This window comes from Neomonachus schauinslandi, chromosome 5 (genome assembly GCF_002201575.2).
Source record: "Neomonachus schauinslandi chromosome 5, ASM220157v2, whole genome shotgun sequence".
Lineage (NCBI taxonomy): Eukaryota > Metazoa > Chordata > Mammalia > Carnivora > Phocidae > Neomonachus > Neomonachus schauinslandi.
The window spans coordinates 160,137,440-160,158,199 of NC_058407.1; the positions used below are offsets into that span (position 1 = coordinate 160,137,440).

Here is a 20,760-nt window from a genome sequence, read left to right on the forward strand (position 1 = left end):
TCACAAATTTTGCTGCACTGAACATTCTTTTCTTTTTTTTTAAGATTTTATTTATTTGACAGAGAGAGACAGCGAGAGAGGGAACACGAGCAGAGGGAGTGGGAGAGGGAGAAGCAGGCTTCCCACAGAGCGGGGAGCCCAATGCGGGGCTCGATCCCAGGACCCTAGGATCATGACCTGAGCCGAAGGCAGATGCTTAATGGCTGAGCCACCCAGGCGCCCCTGCACTGAACATTCTTATCTTCAATTTTGCCGATGGAACATGGAAGTGGAAAAAGAACTCTGTGGTGTAATTCTTTGACGTGTGCTTGCCAAGTTATAGAGTATATGCATTTAACTTTTTATTTTTTTTTAAAGATTTTATTTATTTATTTGAGAGAGAGAATGAGACAGAGAGAGAGAGCATGAGAGGGGAGAGGGTCAGAGGGAGAAGCAGACTCCCCGCCGAGCAGGGAGCCCGATGTGGGGCTTGATCCTGGGACTCCAGGATCATGACCTGAGCCAAAGGCAGTCGCTTAACCAACTGAGCCACCCAGGCGCCCCTATGCATTTAACTTTTTAATAAACATGATCAAATCATCTTCCCAAAAGGTTATACCAATTCACATTAAACATGGGCCTTCTTTTTTTTCTTTAAAAAGTTGTGTAGCCTTCCAGAATATGGATATGACTATAATTTAACAGCCTATCTTTCTCCACTGATTTAAATAATCACATTTATCGTCAACTAAATTCCCAGAAATAGGGCAGTTTCTAAACCTTTCTCCCCTACCCCATTGGCTAATGGATTCTTGTGCCAGTAATAACCTGTTTTAACTTCAGTGTGTTGCTATTTATCTAGTATGTCAGATACATCACCTCAAATATGTATTACATAGAATTTTGGGCTTTTAAGTTCTATTAAAAACCTTTTTGGGGGTGCCTGGGTGGCTTAGTCTGTTAAGCCTTCAACTCTTGATTTAGGCTCTGGTCACAATCTCAGGGATCGAGCCCCAAGTCGGTCTTCATGCTCAGTGTGGAGTCGGCTGGAGATTCTCTCCTCTCTCTCTGCCGCTCTGCCCCCTCCCCACTCACGCATGCCCTCTCTAAAACAAACAAACAAACAATCTTTAAAAAAACAACAAAAAACCTTTTTGGATGACAATGACTCTAAGGATTAAACTAGGAAGAATCAACATTTTTAATGTCTTTCCATTCAGGTACATGGTATGTCTCCATTCAGTTAGGGTTTATAACCTAGTAACTCCAAAAGTTAGGGTTTATAACCTTTAGGATGATACCATTTTCTTCATATATGTTTTGCATGTTTCTTGTGAGGTTTATTCCTTCATAGTTTATGGGTTTTGTTGTTACTATGAATGGAACTCCTTTGTCCCCCAAGTGGGTTTTCTAGTTTGTTATTGCAGTATGCAGGAAATATTCTAGTTTTGGACCTCAGTGTATTTTCTGTAAAAGGATAGAACTACTCAATAAGAGGTTTCCATGATGAAATAACTATGGCCTAAACAAAGACAAATAGATTTGTTCATTGTTGGACTTCTCAATGACTTTAATACACTTTTGATCACCAACAAACCCCAAGAAGAGCACAGGGAACGTCCTGTACTTCCTTGACCAGGGAACCCTTTGTCAAGACATTCTGAAAATATACATTGGGAAACAATGCAGCCAAAGACTCTTCTAGTTTCTCATCTGTCAGTCTAGGGGTCTCCACTGAACCTTACCGGATGCCCAAACTCCCACTCCCTTTTCCCCAACCAAAAAACAGAAGACAGCCCAGTGTCAAAGTGAAATGCTTTAATGAGTGTTACTCAGAACCACACGTGTCTCTCAACAGCTGCTGCCCGCCTCCATTGTCCCCAGCTCTTTGTTGGCAAGGAGAGCTAGCTGCCTGGGGGGGGGGGGGCAGGGATCTGGAGTCTAAAGAGTGAGCTGGGGCAGAGAGGTTCAGGAGACACCCTGTGAGGTCTGGGCTCTTGGGAGTGAAGTGGAGGGGGCGATGGGCCTCACGCAGGCCCCTCTTCAGGCATTCCTAGCAAAGCCACAAGGGGCTCGAGGGGCGTGGGGGTCCCGATGGGCACAGGGTGGGTGCGCTCGTGCTTGCGCAGGTCACTGGCACTCAAGAAGGCCTTGGGGCAGTGGGGGCAGGTGTAGGGGCGCACAGAGCTGTGGGTGCGGCTGTGTTTGCGCAGCCCTGCCCGGTCAGAGAAGCTCTTGCCGCACTGGGTGCAGGGAAAGGGCCGGAGCTCTGGGTGCGAGCGCTCATGCCGTCGCAGCAACGTCAGCGTGGAGAACGTCTCCTTGCACTCCCGGCACACAAACTGCGGTGGCTTCTCATCAACCTCCTCGCCCCCCACCTCGCCTGCTCCCCCCAAGGGACCAGGAGCCTCCCCAACCCCAGCATCTTGGCACTCCACATGTTCCACCGTCATGCCCACCACTTGCCACTGGGTGGCCATCACACCACCTGATTCCGGGGGCAGCCCCAGCAGCCCTGCTGGGGGGTCCCCTAGCCCTGAACCTGCTGCCGGGGCCGTGGAGCCCTCGCCTGCCACGCTGACTGGCAGTGCCAGCCCCACTACCAGCTCCTGCTGTGGGGGCGCCCCTGCGGCCTCGCTACTTCGATGGGTCCGCTCATGCTTCCTCAGGCTTGATGATACCACGAAGGACTTCCCGCAGGCGTTACAGTGGAAGGGGCGCTCGCCCGAGTGCACCCGGCTGTGCTTAGTGAGACTGGCTCGCTCGGCGAAGGCTCGCCCACACTCCTCACAGCGGAAGGGCCGCTGGCCCGAGTGCACCAACGCATGGCGCTTGAGGTCCCAAGACGCCACAAACGTCTTGTCACACTGCAGGCACTTGAACGGCCGGTCACCCGTGTGCACCCGCCGGTGCATGGCCAGGTCTGCCGGCTGCCGAAAGTCTTTGCCGCACTTCTCACAGCGATAAGGCTTCACGCCCTCGTGCGCCCGCTGGTGGCGCCGGAAGCTCGAGGGGTCGGAGAACATGCGGCCGCAACGTGGGCACAGGAAGGGCTTCTCGCCGGAGTGGGTGCGCTCATGGCTCTGGTAGGAGCTCAGCTGCGTGAAGCCCTTGCCACAGGCTGGACAGCGATAGGGCTTCTGAGCCGCATGGATGCGCTGGTGGCACGTGAGCGAGGATGAGCGGGAGAAGCTCTTGCCGCACTCTGAGCAGAGGAAGGGGCGCTCACCGGTGTGGGACCTGTGGAGGACGGAGGACCAGACATGAAGGTGGCAGGCCTATCACCTGACCCCTGCTGCCTGTCCGCCCTGTACAGTAGGGGCTCCTAACATCCCTGGGGACCACAGGGCAGCACCCGGAGTAAGAAACCTTCAGACTGGCTGTCTAGATCCCAGATAAGACCCCCTCTCTGCACACCAAAGGCCAGGCTCCACTCCCACCTACGGGCCTCCAACCAGAGATCCTCTGGGTGGCACGACTTCCGGCCTTGCCCCCTTTCCAGCTGTCCAGGGACCCAGGACAATTAGATCCCAGCGGAATCCTCCAGGGCTGGCTTCCAACGCAGTCGGCCCCGCCCCCGTCCCAGCTGGGGTACCCGCTTCTCGGTTCGTGTGCTCGGCTCTCCCTACAGCCCCGCCCCCCTAATCTTCCATTGGCTCTTTTCACTCTTTGAGACACAACCCCTGTTCCCATTGGTCACAGGGCAGCCTTGCCCCACCTCCGCCCCATTGGCCGGCTTTCCGAAGCTCTTCCCAGCCCGGATCAGCTACAGCACAGCGCCCTCACCGCTCGTGGTTGCGCAGGTCCTTGAGCTCCGCGTAGGCCTTGCCGCAGCGCTCGCAGCCGTACGGCCGCAGGCCCGCGTGCGTGCGCCGGTGTTTGCGGAACACCGAAGGGTCGGCGAAGCTCTTGCCGCAGTCGGCGCAAGCGTAGGGCCGCTCGCCTGTGTGACCACGCTGGTGAATCTTGAGCTTGGAGAGCGCGCCGTAGGCCTTGGGGCAATGAGCGCAGCGGAAGGGCAGCTCGCCAGCGTGCGAGGCCAGGTGCACGCGCAGGCACACAGGCTGCATGAAGCGGCGGCCACACTCGGGGCAAGGGAAGGGCTTTTCGCCAGTGTGGCTGCGGCCGTGACTGCGCAGCTCGGGTGCCGTCTTGTAGGCCTTGGGGCACAGCGGGCATGCATAAGGCCGAGGCTTAGCCGATGCACCTGACACCTTGTCCCCGCCAGCATCCTCTGCTTTGGGTTCTGTCTCCGGCTTCAGCTTCCCTTCCGCCACCTCCTCTGCGCAGTCTACAGGCCCATGTGTGGCAGCGTGACGCGCTGCCCTAGGCGCATTTGGAAATGTCTTAGTACAGGACAGGCACTTGTAGCGGCGACCGGAGCGCTTGTAGCCGGGGGCGGGGGCAGAGGGCCGGGCCTCGGCAGACTCCACCTCCATGGCTCCAATGGGCGGAACTTCTCTAGGAAAGAAGCAAAGTTAGACACAAGCCGCATGCCTTTGCAGATCTCCAAGGCCTCTCCTTGCTAAGGCCTCAAAGGGGAGCTCTGTCTTATCTGCATTTCTCTGACCAGGCATGGCCATATCTTTCCTTCCAAACATTCCTGGCTCTTACACTCTGCTCTCGAGTTTCCTCCCTGGTCTGTTCATTGATGAAAGAAGTTGGACCAGGTAACCTCAGAGGGGCCAAGAGAGGAGGTTGGCGTCATCAAAATGTCCACCTGTACTTCTCTCCCCAGCCTCTGGGCTTCTCCAAATGCTGTAGCATTCCCAGAAGGCCCAGGTTCCATCCATCTCCCCATCTTCCTTCCTCAGCTCAGCGGCTAAGGCCTTGTGCCAGGGCACGGGTCCTATGCAGGGCTGCAGACACAGAGGCTATGTGGATGTGGGTCTGGCCTGAAGGTTGCCAAGTGCCCAGGGAAGACAGAGGTAGGTCCGGAAGAAGGCAGAATTAGTGGGCTAACTGGTAATTGGCACCGTCTGTCCGAAGCGATAGGTCCGCAGTGTATGGATTTTGTCTTTCCCCTCTGGTTAGTCAGAGGCAGCAACTGTTTGCACAGAGTTCTGGCCTTGCACAGCTGGAAGGGACTCCACCCCAGGCAGGAATCCTGGTCCACCCTCTGCTCTGGAATTGCTGTTGGGCTCCTGTTCCCATAGCTCTGGTAATGGGGAACTCATTACCCTCAAGGCAGCTTGAGCCATTGCTAGCAGTTAGGAGTGTCTCAGTCATAATAAATATGTCTGATTTAGCCTGGCCTCCTGGGGCACGCGCTCTAGTTAGTCTTTCTCATTCAGTGCCCGGACACCCTCCACCCAGCTGCTCCTGGGGATCATGGCTGGGAGGAAATAGGATTAATGGCTGCATTAGTCTTAACACCAGCTCATCCTCCCAAGGGGATGAAAAGAAGAGGATTATGGGCAGATCCACTTAGGGAGTACTCAGCAGCAGCTGCTGGGGGCGGCCAGTGTGAGGGGGTAAGGATGCTGCTATAGGCAAGGGAGGGAGCCAGGTGGGTCCAGAAGCTAGGCTGGGAAGAAGGAGATCTGAGTCTAGTACTCCTTTCTAGGCCTGTTTCCTCATCTGTATACCTCAGGGGCTGGTGGCTTCCAAGTTATGACCCACAGGAGCCCTTGGGGTAAGTGGCAAGGGCTGCATCTTTAGAGTCAGTATCCTTCTGCCCAGTGGCCCTGCCCCAGTCCCCTGCCCCTAGACACATAATATGCTATGTGTACAGGCAGCCAGAATCTTCTTCATAAAGTATCATGTCATACTTTGTCCCCTGCTCAATAACTTTCCATGACTTCCATCACACCATGCAAGCTCCCAGGTCCCTTCTGGCTGTTACAAATCCCACCAATCCTTCCTTTGAGCTCCACTTCCCCAGGATGCTCTTCCTGCATCTCCCCTCTGGTTTTTGGCCCCAATCCCACACAACTTTGTTCTAACCTCAGTTTGTTCCCCCCACCCCCCACACTTTTCCCACTAAGTGCTGGGACTGGAAGGTGAATTAAAGGGCATGAGGCCTAACCTTCCCCGTGGCTTGAATTCCCCCTAGAAATCCCAGCGGATCCTTCCCTATCTCTGGATGAGGCAGTCACTACCTCCTTTCCAGACCATCTCTGGAAAGTCTGACTGATAAAGTTTCCCTTTAATAAAAATGATAGCTCCTATTTACTGAGCCCTTGTTAATAAAAGGCAGTATCCTAAGCTCTTTACATGTATTAACTCAAACTTCACATCAACAGCACCAGAAGAGTTCTATTATATAGATTCCTTTTCTACAGAGAAGGAAACTGAAGCCCAGAGAAACAATGTAGCACTGTGGTTAAGTGTCCCATCTCTGAAGCCAAACTAACTGCCTGGCTTCCAATCTTGCCTCACTCACTTCCTAGCTGTGACCTTGTGCCATTTACTTCATGCCATGGTACCTCGATTTTCTCATCTGAAAAATGGAGGTAATAATAGTACTTACTTCACAGTGTTGGTTGAGTTATATGAATAACTGCCCTCAATTATTGAGAGTCTTCTTAGAGCCAGACACTTTGCTGAGCGTGCTACCTTATTTCTCTCACAGCTTCCTGAGATAGAGATTCTTGTCTTCATTTTACAAACAAATGAACTGAGGTTCCAAGAGGTTTAGTGACTAGCCCATGGTCACAAAGCTAGACTCACAGCTGGGACTTGAATCCAGGTGTTTAACTTGCCTTGAGTTACTGGGATCTTTATCAGCTGTCTGGGCCCCCCAGACTTGTCTGCTGCCTGGGCCGGCCCTACACTGACCAGAACCCAGAGTTCAGGCCACATCTTCATGTTCTCTCATCCCTGTGGAACTGCCTTGAGACCAGAACCCAGCACCCTTTATGTTTCTGTTTCCCTCTCAGAGGGCTTGACCCCTGGGTTCTAAGCTCTGGGCTTCAGTGTTCCTATCTGTGAACCAGAAATCAGATAGCTGGAGGTGTACATCTCTCCTCCTAAAGCACTTCCTTGGGGGAAAAGGTAGGGAAGCACCAGGTTGGTTGCAGCAGGTGCCCAGCTCCATGAAAAGCAGGGGACCATGTAGGCCAGGCCCCTATCTAAAATCCCACCATTAGGTCCTCACTTCATTGTTTACTAAGGACTCTTCCACCCACCACTCCCTAGACTGATGTTTCTCCAAGTCAGGTCTGTGAACCCCCTGCGAGAGAATAATCATCCAGAGAGTATGGGGTTGGACTCAGAAATCTGTACTTTAAACACGCTCTTGGGGTCATGACAGCCAACACTTAACACTTAAGAACCAAAGACACATCCTTAGGTCTTCACAAAGCTTCTAAGAGAGAGCCACTTTTACTAGGCCTCTCTTCAGATATGGAGATTCAGCCCCCCCCCCCCCCTGCCCCCCCCCCCCAAGGGAAAACACTTGTATAAGGACACCAAGCTAGTCAAGAGGCCAGACTCAAATCCAAGTCTTCAGGCCCCTGGGCTGGGTTCTTTCTCTACCAGTCTGTATTTACTTCAGGTTTATGAGCCAAATCAGGAGATTTTCCACTGCTCCTAGGACAAAGACCTCTATCTTTTCCATGTGGAAGGCTACCTCACCTCCCACTCCTCTTTGTGGTCTTACGAGGCTCCACCCACACAGGCTCCCTTTCTTTATGGCGCGCCTGGGTGGCTCAATTGGTTAAGCATCTGCCTTTGGCTCAGGTCATGATCCCAGGGGCCTGGGATCGAGCCCCGCATCCGGCTCCTGGCTCAGCGGGAAGCCTGCTTCTCCCTTTGCCCCACCACCTGCTTGTGCTTTTCCTCTCTCTCTGTCAAATAAATGATAAAATCTTAAAAAAAAAAAAAAAAAAAAAGAGTGAAATTCCTTTCCACCTCAGGGCCTTTGTACTAGTGGCTCCCTCTGCCAGAAGCACTGTTCCCCAAGGATCATTGTGTAGCTATCTCTTTGATTTCATTTGGGCCTCAGCCCCCTGTCACCTCCTCAAAGAAGGCTTTCCTGACCACTTTTCCTTCTTCTTTTTTTTTTCTAAGATTTTATTTATTTATGTGAGAGAGAGAGAGAGCATGAGAGAGGGGAGGGTCAGAGAGAGAAGCAGACTCCCTGCTGGGCAGGGAGCCTGATGTGGGACTCGATCCTGGGACCCCAGGATCATGACCTGAGCCGAAGGCAGTCGCTTAACCAACTGAGCCACCCAGGCGCCCCTCCTGACCACCTTTCTTTTTTTTTTTAATATTTTATTTATTTATTTGACAGAGAGAGACACAGCGACAGAGGGAACACAAGCAGGGGGAGTGGGAGAGGGAGAAGCAGGCTTCCCGCGGAGCAGGGAGCCCGATGCGGGGCTCGATCCCAGGACCCTGAGATCATGACCTGAGCCGAAGGCAGACGCTTAACGACTGAGCCACCCAGGCGCCCCTCCTGACCACCTTTCTTTCTTTTTTTAAAGATTTTATTTATTTATTTGCGAGAGAGAATGAGAGACAGCACGAGAGGGAAGAGGGTCAGAGGGAGAAGCAGACTCCCCGCCGAGCAGGGAGCCCGATGCAGGACTCGATGCCGGGACTCCAGGATCATGACCTGAGCCGAAGGCAGTCGCTTAACCGACTGAGCCACCCAGGCGCCCCTGACCACCTTTCTTAATGCTGTTTGTATTCTTGCTAATCACTATCCCCTCCTCTTTAGTTTCCCATATGGCGCTCATTAGGATAACATTCTCTGCAAGCTTACCACGGGCCAGGTATCATTCTATGCATTTTGTGGGTACTCCTCAAGCTAAGCCTCACAACTGCCTAGAAATTTCTTAAAGATTTTTTATTTATTTATTTGAGAGAGAATGAGAGAGAGCACATGAGAGGGGGGAGGGTCAGAGGGAGAAGCAGACTCCCTGCCAAGCAGGGAGCCTGATGCGGGACTCGATCCAGGGACTCCAGGATCATGACCTGAGCCGAAGGCAGTTGCTTAACCAACTGAGCCACCCAGGCGCCCAACAACTGCCTAGAAATTTCTTATGGACTGAATGCGCGCATGCATGGAGAAGGCCATGTGAGGATATAACAAGAGGGTGGACATCTACAGGCCAGGAAGAGAGTCCTCACCAGGAACTGAATTGGCCAGCATCATGATCTTGGACTTCCCAGCCTCCAGAACTGTGAGAAATAAATTTCTGTTGTTTAAGCCCCTTTAGTCTGTGTGGGGTTTTGTTGTTGTTGTTGTTGTTATGCATAGCCTGAACAGACTAAGTTAAACAGTATTATTTCTGCCATTTTACAGACAAGGATACTGAGGCACACAGACATGAAGTCATGGACACAGCCAGTATTCAAAGTCAGGTGGTCTGGCTCTCAAACTTCTGCTTTCTGTCCTGATTGTTGCTTTGGTGCATTTACACATTTTATGGCTGGATTATTAATTCTCTGTCTCCAGCACCAGGGTCTAGGCTGGCAAAGAGCCAGGAACCTTCATTTTTTTTGGTATCCTCTACACCTAGAACTATGGCTGATGCCCCAAAACAAAGTGAGTGAATCAACCTCTAAGACAGAACTCAAACCCAGGTCTATTGCCTCTGCCTCCTCCACAGTAGGGGTTTGTGAGAATATCTGTAAACAACTATTTACTAACTGAATTTCTCTGCCTTTCCAAGTTCACAAGGTCCAAATATCACCCAGTATCCCACAGTGGGTTCGTTGCTCTGGTGAGGGAGGCTTGTCTTTGCTTCACTACTGGCTTAGGAGGGAGAGGCAGGCCTGCGGCCTGAACAGGCTGTAAATGCCAGAGATGCATTGATTTCATTCCCAGACAGCTTAGGCTAGGACCCTGCGAGCTGGGATGAGGTAAAAAAGGAATTACTTTTCATCCCCTCTGCACCTTGGTCTCCCCATGTGTACGCAAGTAGACATCAATAAGGCCTCACCGGCCATGAGACCTGGTGAGATGGTGAATGGGGAACTGTAAACTGTGCGGAAGTGAGGGCTAATCATCTCCTAGGCCTCCAAGCTGGTCAGTTCACAACCTAATCCTCACCTACTTTTTCAGCCTCAGCTCCAGCGGCAGTGTCCCCCTTCCAACAGCAAACTAAGCCCCAGCCTCAATTCTCAAACTTTCCTACCTAAATGCATCTCCACTTGCAGTTCTCTCTGCCTCGGGAGCCCTTGCTTGCCTTCTCCCATGGGAAAAACTCTTTTGCATCCTTCAAACACCCCCTTCCTCAGTGCCCTCAAGAATGCTTAATAGGCAGTAGAGGTAAGGACGCCACGGCGCTCTGGGCCTCAGTTTTCTCATCAGTAAAATGGGATCTCTGAGGTACGTGGGAGATTGAAGGGCTTTAGGGCCTAAGAGACGCACTGAGAAGGGGCCTAGAGCTGCAGAAACCCTGCGCCTCCAGCTCCCAGCAACTATCTACACGTCGGCGCCCCCACCAGACAGCCCCGCAGGGCAGAGCCCTGGGCTGACTCGTCTCGGAAGGCTAGGAAAACGTGGCCTCGGAGAACGAGTCAAGAAGGAGTGAACGAAGAATGAGAGAATGAACAAATGAATGGGCCAAGGGCCGGACGCTGGACAAAGGCCTGCAAGATGGCGTTCTCTAGGACCGCGGGAGGGGCGACTAGCACCTCGGCCGGGGAGGGGTGCCGCCGGCGCCGGGGACCTTGTTAGGCGGGCCGCGCGCCTGGGACAAAAGCCCGCAACATGGCGGGCTCTAGGACCCCCAAGGCCCGCACCGTGCGAGGCAGGCAGCCGCGCCGGCCGAGCCTAGGAGTCAGCAGCAGCCGGCCGGCGGGGACAGCCGGCGGGTTCTAGGACCCGCTGGGCCAGAGCCCGCCGGCGCCCTCCCGGGGCCGCACTCCTCCCGCCCCGCCCGCGCTGCTCGCGCCAGGCCAACTCCATCCGCCCTCTGCACCCAGAGGGAAACTGAGGCCTCTCGGACTGCGTCCGCGCTGGGGCGGCCCAGGGGTCCCCGCGCCTTCCCGCCGGCATTTCCTACCTTAACGAACTTGGGTTGGCTCCGTGGCGTCAGCGGCAGCTGCTCTCGCCGACGGAGCCCGGGACACTGCCAGGGAGGGGCAGGCGCTAGGACCCAGCGGGGGGAGGGGGGAAGGCGGGGCCGGCAAGCGGAAGTGGGCGGGAGGTTTTCCCGCCCGGGAGGAAGGCAGAGTTGACCCGAGCACTGCAGGCGAAGGTAGCGGAGAAACATCTTGCAAGGGTTCTCTGTGGGTGCTAATGACAGAGGATGCCAGACAGGTTTACGGTATACACCGGGCTATTGCTAGCTTGGGGCCAGGTCACCAAGAAGAAGGTGGGAGGACAGAAGGGCCATGGCAAGCTTTGTAGTACCCAAATCCGCTTATATTCCACCACATTTCCCTCAGTAGCAAGGAGTGAATGAAACTCCCTCCATCTGTCTTGGGAAGGTTTTCAGGGAGCTCCACGAAAAGTGTCGCTAAAGTACCGAGGCCAGAGCAGCAGAACGCATTTTTTCCTCTTCTGCTTTCAACCAATATGCATCGGAACAATTTTCGCAGCTCTTGCCGGAAGTGTGGCTAAGACTGGTGCAAAACAACGCAGCGCTTTGACCCTCCTGGGCGGGGTCAGAGTCGCGTATCAGCTACCTCTCCCTTAGCCCCGGAAGTGTGTCTGTGTAGAACCGCTGCTTGGAGGCGGCACAGGAAGTGTTCTCGAGGCAGAGCTTTCGAGGGGAACCTTTTGCGGCTAGGACACTTCCTGTTTCCTAGTAACAATAGGAAGTGTCCGCGGAGCTGGGGGTAGACTCTGGCTCCGGCCAGCTGCGCCCTCTTTCCTCTCCCTCTTTCCTCCTCCGTTTTCTCCTTTCCTTCTTTTCCTCCTTTCCCGCCTCCCAGGAACCCTGGCGAAGTGTGCGTGTGTGGGAGCGCGAGAGCCCCCCACAGCCACCCCTTGGGGAGCGCGGCTGCAGTTAGGGTGAGGGTCCCAGTGCGCAGGCGCGCTCCCGTTCGCGGTCCCCAACGGACTCACCCGCGGCGGGAACGAAAAGGGGCCACCCGAGCGAGGTAGGGGTCCTGAGAGGAAATTGGCCGAGGAGATGAGTGAGGCGAGAAGACCTGGTTGGTGGTTGATCAGGAGAAGGGGTTCGAACGAAGGGGCTTTGTGAGGTGAGAAGTCGGGGAGCAGGTTCAGTGAGGGGGTTTAGATCCGGAGATATGAGTTGTGTGTATAGGGGTCCCATGGGAGTGAAGAATAAGCGCAGGCCAAGGTGATGGAGGAGGCATAGGGGCCTGCTATGGAGAGAGTAAGGGCTTTGGAAAGAAGATTGCCCCAGTCATTGCGTTTGCTCCTGTGTAAGCTGGGATAACAGGCGCTGCAGTGTGTTTCGAGGATTCAGTGACACAACGAATATTCTTTACTTAGCACAGTGCCCCGCACATGGTAATGCCCACTTAGCATGTGTTCATGTCACCATGCATATTTTAAGAGGAGATAGGAGAAAAAATGAGAAGGGTAAGAAAGAAAAAGGTAGGGGGTGGAGAACAACCAGAAATGAGTTGGAATTTCCAAGATACGAGATAATTTGGGTTCAGGGGAAGTAGGTGAAGGAAGTGGCCAAGAGAGTCTTAGAAAAGAGACCTTGTGACCCTGAAAGGAATAGGGGAGGTGGGGGAACGAGCCAGCCCTTTCTCTGAAGAGGGTCTAACCCTACCTCTCAGGTCCTCAGCTGTCAACTGAAGAAAAAGACTGCTTTTCAGTGCCTCTAGGTCACTCTGTTTAGCTGAGGGGTCAAGGAGAGAGGATTGGACTTCGCACATTGAAGGTCCTAGAAAAGGTTCAGGTTTCCTTTTAAGAGGTCACAGGAGATAGGTTGGTTGGTTGTTTCAGAATTATACAGAGGAGAGTGTTAGGGACAGTAGATTTTTTGGATTTGGTCTGATGAATAGAGGTAGGTAAGTCTGTGATCAGAGATAAGGTTGCATCCCTCTAGACTTCAATGTCCTTATCTCTATCTCTAGGGATGAATTAGGCCTAGGGGAGCTTCCATATTTGGGGAGCTTTTGTGCAGGGAGGCCTTAAATGAGGGGTGCTTTCAGATCTAGCAGAAAGCAAGTCCCCGGGCATTACTGCTTGGGGAACATTTCTGTGATCTCTCATGAGCTTGTTGCTTGGAGAGCCAAGAGGCAAAGTTAACTCAGGCCTTCCTTCTGACCACCACCCCCTCTTCCTAGGCCTCCCAGAGGAAGATGCTGCTGCCACTTGCCTGGTGTTCCTGAACCTCCAGGTTTCTGCCACACTGCCCCATGGAGGACACGCTCACCTCACTCAGCTGCTCTGACTGTCAGCGCCACTTTCCTAGTCTCCCGGAACTGTCCCGGCACCGCGAGCTGCTCCATCCATCTTCCCAGCAGGACAGTGAGGAGGCAGACAGCATCCCTCGGCCCTACCGCTGTCAGCAGTGTGGGCGGGGCTACCGTCACCCAGGGAGCTTGGTCAACCACCGGCGGACCCACGAGACGGGTCTTTTCCCCTGTACCACCTGTGGCAAGGACTTTACCAATCCCGTGGCCCTCAAGAGCCACATGAGGACTCATGCTCCCGAGGGCCGCCGTAGGCGCAGGCCTCCCCGCTCCAAGGAAGTCATTTCGCGCCTGCGGGGGGAAGCAGCATCCTCTGACTCTAGGGACCAGAGGCTCAGCCCTGGGGAAAGCTGGATGAGCCAGAAAAAACATGCCGAAGAGACATCTGGCTGTGAGTCTGGGCCTGACCCCAGGGCAGCTCTGAGCACTAGGGAGGATCCACCCACCAGACAAAGAGAAGGCTGGGAAAGGCAGCCAGATTCTGAGGGGGGTGCAGAGGGCTGGGGGCCCACTACCAGTTCTGCCAGAGCCACCCCGCTCCCCACCGCAGCCAGCAGCCTCCTTAGCAATTTGGAACAGTATTTGGCTGAATCCGTAGTGAATTTTGCCGGGGGCCATGAGCCCCCTCAGTCACCTCGTGCTGAGGAGGAACGGCGGTACAAATGCGCTCAGTGTGGCAAGACTTACAAGCATGCCGGGAGCCTGACCAATCATCGCCAGAGCCACAGCCTGGGCGTCTACCCTTGTGCCATCTGCTTCAAGGAGTTCTCTAACCTCATGGCCCTGAAGAACCACTCCCGACTCCATGCCCAGTATCAGCCTTACCAGTGTCCTCACTGTCCCCGTGCCTTCCGGCTCCCCCGAGAGCTGCTGGACCACCAAGAGTCCCATGAGGGCGAAAGGCAGGAGCGGCTATGGGAAGGGAAAGGGACGCCCGCCACCAATGGGCATGCGGAGGAGAGCAGCCAGGACCAGCTCCCGACTACACAGATGCTGAACTGCTCTGGGGAGCGCAGCGCCTCTGGCAACCTGGAGGACGGTGGCCTGGAGGAGTACCGGCCTTTCCGCTGTGGGGACTGCGGCCGCACTTACCGCCATGCTGGGAGCCTCATCAACCATCGCAAGAGCCACCAGACGGGTGTCTACCCCTGCTCCATCTGTTCCAAGCAGCTGTTCAACGCGGCTGCCCTCAAAAACCATGTGCGGGCTCATCACAGACCCCGGCAGGGAGCTGGGGAGGACGGGCAGCCATCAGTGCCACCAGCCCCCCTGCCTGTGGCTGATACCCCCCACAAAGAGAAAGAGGTCCCCGCCACCACCCTGGACCACCGCCCCTATAAGTGCGACGAGTGTGGTCGGGCTTACCGCCACCGGGGGAGCCTGGTGAACCACCGCCACAGCCATCGGACAGGAGATTACCAGTGCTCACTCTGTCCCCGCAAGTACCCCAACCTTATGGCCCTGCGTAACCACGTGCGGGTCCATTGCAAAGCTGCTCGCCGCAGCGCAGGCCCAGGGGCTGAGGGTCCCCCCAGCCACCTCAAGGGAGAGCTCCCTCCTGACCAAGTGGAAGCAGAGGCAGCCCTACATACAGATCAGGGGCGTGGGTGCAAACATGAAGAGGAGGCGGCTGCGGCCGATGTCCCCCCAGCAGCAAATAGGACAGCACCACAGATCTGTAGCGTGTGTGGGATGCTCTTTGAAGACCCTGAGAGCCTTGAACGTCACGGCCGGACCCATGGGGAAGGGGAAGACAGCAGGACAGAGACCAGGGCGTCCCCTCCTCGGGCGTTTGCCTGCCAAGATTGTGGAAAGAGCTATCGCCACTCAGGCAGCCTTATCAACCACAGGCAGACCCACCAGACGGGGGACTTCAGCTGTGGGGCCTGCGCCAAGCACTTCCACACTATGGCCGCCATGAAGAACCATTTGCGGCGCCACAGTGGGCGGTGGGGCCAGCAGCACGGGAGGTGGGCCAGCAGTGCTGGCAGTGGGGGTGAAGCCAAACTCCCGTCAGGCGGGAACTGGGCCCAGGACTTGGTGGGGAACAGCGAGGGCCTGGACTGTCCGCGAGACCCTTCAGGGGGCGATCCTAATGGAACCGCAGGCAGCTCGGAAAGCGATGGGGGCTGTCTCCAGACTGAAGCCGAAAGGGCTAGATGTGGGCTCGAGCGGGCGGAGGCCCGTATCCAGGGTGATAAAGAGAGCAGGGGTACTGAGGAAGGGCTGGAAAGGAAGGAGGCCTGTTTCCTAGACAACTTGGACATCCCAGGCGATGAGGAAAGCAATGGGACTCGCTTCTGTGATGGTCTCACTGGGGTGGATGAAGACCAGAACCGGGCCCCTGGCCAGCCCAGCTCCCCGAACCACTCTCCCGACGAAGCTGTCACTGGCTGGCAGGCGGAGCTCTCCCACACGTGTTCGGACTGTGGGCATTCTTTCCCTCATGCCACCGGCCTGCTGAGCCACAGGCCCTGCCACCCGCCTGGCATCTATCAGTGCTCCCTCTGCCCGAAGGAGTTTGACTCTCTGCCTGCCCTGCGCAGCCACTTCCAGAACCACGGGCCCGGGGAGGCCGCCCCTGCACAACCTTTCCTCTGCTGCCTCTGCGGCATGATCTTCCCGGGACGGGCTGGCTACAGGCTTCACCGGCGCCAGGCTCACGACTCCTCTGGCCTGACCGAGGGGGAGGAGGAGGAGGGGGAGGAGGAAGGAGCCGCAGGGCCAGCCTCCGCCCGGAGCCCTCCGCTGCAGCTCTCGGAAGCAGAGCTGTTGAATCAGCTGCAGCGTGAGGTGGAGGCGCTGGACGGAGCTGGTTATGGGCACATCTGTGGCTGCTGCGGTCAGACCTACGATGACCTAGGGAGCTTGGAGCGTCACCACCAAAGCCAGAGTTCTGGGAACACCACAGACGAAGCTCCCAGCCACTTAGGAGAGTCAGGCGATGCCATGGGAAGGGTTGCAGGTGATGTCCGTGTCTTTGAGGGCACGGTGACCTCTCTCTCTGGGGAGGGTGGGGACACAAAGTCTGGAGAGGGAGCAGGTGCTATGGTTGTAGACAGCCTTTGCATGCGGGGGGAGGAAAGTCCGCCAGAGGCCCAGCCCCGCCCCTTCCGCTGCAACCAGTGTGGCAAGACCTATCGCCACGGGGGCAGCCTGGTGAACCACCGCAAGATCCACCAGACTGGAGACTTCATCTGTCCCGTCTGCTCCCGCTGCTACCCCAACCTGGCTGCCTACCGGAATCACCTGCGAAACCACCCGCGCTGCAAGGGCTCTGAGCCCCAGGTGGGGCCCGCCCCAGAGGCCGGAGGCAGCAGCGAGCCTCAGAACGTGGCAGGAGAAGGGCTGGGGCAGGCAGATGGGGGAAAGTTCCAGGAAGAGCTTAAAGTGGAGCCCTTGGAGGAGGTGGCAAGGGTGAAAGAGGAGGAGTGGGGGGAGGCCACCGTGAAGGGGGAGGAGGTGGAGCCGAGGTTGGAGACGGCAGAGAAGAGCTGCCAAACCGAGGCCAGCGCCGAGCGGCCCTTCAGCTGTGAGGTGTGCGGCCGGTCGTACAAGCACGCTGGCAGCCTCATCAATCACCGGCAGAGCCACCAGACTGGCCACTTTGGCTGCCAGGCCTGCTCCAAAGGCTTCTCAAACCTCATGTCCCTCAAGAACCACCGGCGCATCCACGCAGATCCCCGGCGGTTCCGCTGCGGCGAATGTGGGAAGGCCTTCCGCCTGCGGAAGCAGCTGGCCAGCCACCAGCGGGTCCACGCCGAGCGGGGCGGGGGCACCCGGAAGCTGACACGGGAAGATCGGCCCTTCAGGTGCGGGCAGTGTGGGCGCACCTACCGCCATGCCGGCAGCCTCCTGAACCACCGGCGCAGCCACGAGACCGGCCAGTACAGCTGCCCCACGTGCCCCAAGACCTACTCCAACAGCATGGCTCTGAAGGACCACCAGCGGCTGCACTCAGAGAGCCGGCGGCGGCGAGCAGGGCTATCCCGGCGGGCAGCTGTGCGCTGTGCCCTGTGTGGCCGGGGTTTCCCTGGCCGGGGAGCCCTGGAGCAGCACCTGCGGGAGCATGAAGAGGAGACCAAAAGTGGGCAGAGAGGCACAGAGGACAGTGAGGGGACCCTGGCCGATGACCAGGGACTAGAGGACAGGTCGGGTGGTCCTGAGTCAGTTCTCCAGCTGGAGGATGGAGCCAGGAGGCTGGGGGAGCAGAGTCCGAGCCCCATCGGGGCAGCAGGTTCGGAACCCACCGAGCCGGGATCCGGGGACGTGGGGAATGCCAAAGGGAGGCAAGGAGACGGGGGGCCGGTGAGTCACGGCGGAGACTGGGTTCCTCGGGGTCAGGTACTGACCAAGCCAGCAGATGAGTCAGAGGACAGTATCCCCCAGAGTCCTTGCCATCTTGGCAACACCCAGCCCAACGGACCTAGTCTGAGTCCTGTGGCTAGCTGGCACGGTGCAGACAGCCGACCTCAGCTCCAGCCCGAGAGTCCCCCCTCTTCCCGCAGCCGTTGTGGCAGGACGTACTGCCAGTCGGAAGGCCCTTTGAACCGCCACAGCACCGCCGAGACAGACTGCCGCCATTGCCTGCCCTGCTCCAAGGAGTTCTCGAACCCTGGGGCCGCTAAGAGCCACAGCCGCAACCACATAGCTGCCCAGACCTTCGCCTGCCCCGACTGTGGTAAGGCCTTCCAGTCCCATCATGAACTAGCCAGCCACCTGCACACTCAGGCCAGCGGCCTCGGTCAGATGCCACCCCAGATACAGGAGGCCACAGGGCCTGAAGGTGGGACTGTGGAGGATGAGGTGGATAGCCCCGGCCAAGGGGAAATCCAGAAGGCCCCACCGGAACCCCCCAGGGCCCCAGGAGAGAATGCTGGGAGAGCTGATGGGGGGCAAGGAGTAAAGTCCACGGCGGCTGAAGACGAGGAACGGCCGTTCCGCTGTGCCCAGTGTGGGCGGTCCTACCGCCACGCCGGTAGCCTGCTGAACCATCAGAAGGCCCACACCACTGGACTCTACCCCTGCTCCCTCTGCCCCAAACTTCTACCCAACCTGCTGTCCCTTAAGAACCATGGCAGGACCCACACAGACCCCAAGCGCCACCGCTGCAGCGTCTGTGGCAAGGCCTTCCGGACAGCTGCCCGGCTGGAGGGTCACGGGCGGGTCCATGCACCTCGGGAGGGGCCCTTCACCTGCCCTCATTGTCCCCGCCACTTCCGTCGCCGAATCAGCTTCCAGCAGCACCAGCAGCAGCACCAGGAGGAATGGACAGTGGCCAGCTCTGGTACGGGGGCGTGAATGGCTTGGGCAGAGGACGGAAAGGTCCCAGAGGAGGTGGGCACAGAGCGGGGGGGGGGGGGGGAGGAAGGAGAGGAGAGGGTCCTATGGCTTCCAAGAGGTGTCAGGGGGCCGGGGGGCTTGAATGTGGAGAAGACTAGTTTGAGGATGCTTCCTTGTGAGGGCTGAGATTGGAACCCTGGGCCAGGCCAACAGCATGGTGGGTTGGACAATGGGGTGGGATAGGGTGTGCGCAGGGGCAGAGGCTGCTGTGCAGGAGCCGGAGAGGAAGGGGCTTTTTGTTAGGGGAGGGGAGGGGAGGCAGCTATCTGGCTATCACATCTGGGAACTCCCCTGATCCAGCCAGTAAAGGAATGATTTCCAGAGAAAAATATGGTCTAGGCGGTGCTCTTTCCTTGAGGGGGCAGGGAGCAGGAGAGTGAGGAATGGGCGTGGGAGGCACCCCCAGACTAGACTGTTCTGTGGCTTTTGTGCTGACTTGGCCAGGGAAACCAGGCCACCGGTTGGCCCCCAGCTCCCTGTCCCTCTTCCCTGCATCTTGTCTCTGGTCCCCCTCCTCATTTCTTGGAAACTAGGCCTTTGGTCCTTTGCTACTGATACTCCCCATGCCTCTTCTTCCCCTCATTGAACCCTTTCTTTGCTGCGCATCTCCTTTTTAGGAGCCAACCAAACCACTCTTTCTACCTGCATACCCCCCTTCCCACCAACACACCTTTAACTGGAGGACTGAGTCACAGATAATTGTTTCTTTGAAGCCAGGCCCAGCTGTAGCAACAACAGGCATTAGCCCCTATCTCCCATCCTCTATCAGGGGGAACCTCCCTGGAAAGTCACTCCACCCAGCCCAGCTGGGGGATGAAGCTATGGGGGAGTGAGGCAGCCTGTTGCTGAGCCCTGGGCTCACGCCTTCGGCCTCCCCTAGAGATCTGTAGGCCTTCTCCCAGGACCCATTCCATTTAGTGGCCACCAAGGGTTGGTGTCTCTAAGATGGCAGGTCCTTGACCAGAGATTGTCAGGGAAGGAGGCAATGGTGGGTGAGAGTCCCCTGAGAGCTGACGAGATGGCTTTCAGGATAAAAGATTTCTTGTGACCTCAAGGGAATGAGCGAGAAGCCAGTTAATCAGGCCTGGAAAAGTAATTGGGAGTTCTCATGCAGGCCTCTGGGGCCATGGGGGATGGCGGCAGGATGGCCTGCAGGCCTAGGGAATGGGGTGCAAGCTGTGTGGGGTTTGCCGCCCTCAGTCAGTGACCACCTCTCTTTCTCCCCAGGAGTCCCAAAGGCACCAGCGGCGGGGAGAGGGGACTTGTCATTGCCCCCTCCTCCCACCCCCACGACCTCACTTCTGGATCCTTCACCCCAGTGGCCTGCAGACCTCAGCTTCTCCCTCTAAACTTCAAGTCTCCAAAGATCAGAATAGGGGGGGGGGGGGGGGGTGGCGGGTTGCAGGGAAAGGCTTGATCTCCATGTTTTGCTCAGGAGTAGTTAGGCATCCCCATCTCTTACTCTCCTCTCCCACTGTGCAGAGGACCCAGATCTGGCTTCTTGCCCAAGGAGGGGGTAAGGTGTTCCTCATGTCCCTGTCCTTGAAGGCTCTCCTTTCCCCAGCCTTTTGTCACTATGCTCTTCCCTGTGACCAGCCCTGCAGGAAACCCGGTGCCAGGCTCTGCCACGATGTGGGGCCACCATCACCAGCCAGATTCCAACACCAGGGAGAGGCTGATTCAGAGAGCCACAGGTGGGAATGTTGCCTGTGGAAGGAGAGCCTTTTGCTACAATTTGTAACTTATTTTCTAAAGTCTATTTTGTAACAATTTATTTAAGTTTTAAAAAAAGGAAAATTGCTCCCCCACCCCCTAAAAAAACAAACAGACGAATTTTCAAAGTAAGTGGCTGGTGTGATCATATCTGAGGGGATGAAGACTAGGGAAGGCTGGGGACGCCTGTGTCACACAGCAGAGCTGGGTGTGGGGGAGCATCCACAGGCGACATCTCCCTGTCCTGCAGGGTGAGGAGTAAGGGCAGCCGCCGGTCCAGACAGGCTCCTTCCCAGAGCCCGCTGGGCTGTTGGGCCCGTCCCAGTGCCTGGGATCACGGGGGGTGGGGGTGGGGGGTGAGGATGGGAGAGGGGCAGGGGCAGTGACGTAGGATTTGTCTCACTGTGTCTGCAGCGTCCCAGAGCC

At 56.5% G+C, this 20,760-nt stretch overlaps 2 protein-coding genes across 3 annotated transcripts; one reads left to right on the forward strand and one right to left on the reverse strand.

Annotated features, from left to right (window-relative positions):
• Positions 1-1,974: 1,974 nt before the first annotated feature.
• ZNF668 (zinc finger protein 668) lies at positions 1,975-11,013 on the reverse strand. Of its 2 annotated transcripts, none has more exons than XM_021700600.1 (3): positions 10,941-11,013; positions 3,766-4,440; positions 1,975-3,219 (listed from the first exon to the last, which is right to left on the reverse strand). In XM_021700600.1, exons 2-3 carry the CDS (start codon positions 4,416-4,418, stop codon positions 2,007-2,009), a joined length of 1,866 nt encoding a protein of 621 aa, XP_021556275.1. In that variant the 5' UTR covers positions 4,419-4,440; positions 10,941-11,013; the 3' UTR covers positions 1,975-2,006. The 2 variants fall into 2 exon arrangements, with proteins under 2 accessions (XP_021556275.1, XP_021556276.1); XM_021700601.1 differs by having other exon boundaries at positions 3,766-4,435; positions 10,941-10,981.
• Positions 11,014-13,221: 2,208 nt separating this feature from the next.
• On the forward strand, positions 13,222-20,435 carry ZNF646 (zinc finger protein 646). Its single transcript, XM_021700602.2, has 2 exons — positions 13,222-18,565; positions 19,849-20,435. Exons 1-2 carry the CDS (start codon positions 13,222-13,224, stop codon positions 19,968-19,970), a joined length of 5,466 nt encoding a protein of 1,821 aa, XP_021556277.1. The 3' UTR covers positions 19,971-20,435.
• The last annotated feature ends 325 nt before the right edge of the window (positions 20,436-20,760 follow it).

What these genes read in the sequence shown, in the direction of transcription:
- ZNF668 (XM_021700600.1), bottom strand. Translation starts at nt 4,418, where the DNA reads ATGGAGGTGGAGTCTGCCGAGGCCCGGCCCTCTGCCCCCGCCCCCGGC. An exon ending in GACCTGCGCAACCACGAGCG is followed by an intron (nt 3,220 to 3,765) that starts GTGAGGGCGCTG and finishes CGTCCTCCACAG; the next exon opens with GTCCCACACCGGTGAGCGCC.
- ZNF646 (XM_021700602.2), top strand. Translation starts at nt 13,222, where the DNA reads ATGGAGGACACGCTCACCTCACTCAGCTGCTCTGACTGTCAGCGCCAC. An exon ending in ATGGACAGTGGCCAGCTCTG is followed by an intron (nt 18,566 to 19,848) that starts GTACGGGGGCGT and finishes CTTTCTCCCCAG; the next exon opens with GAGTCCCAAAGGCACCAGCG.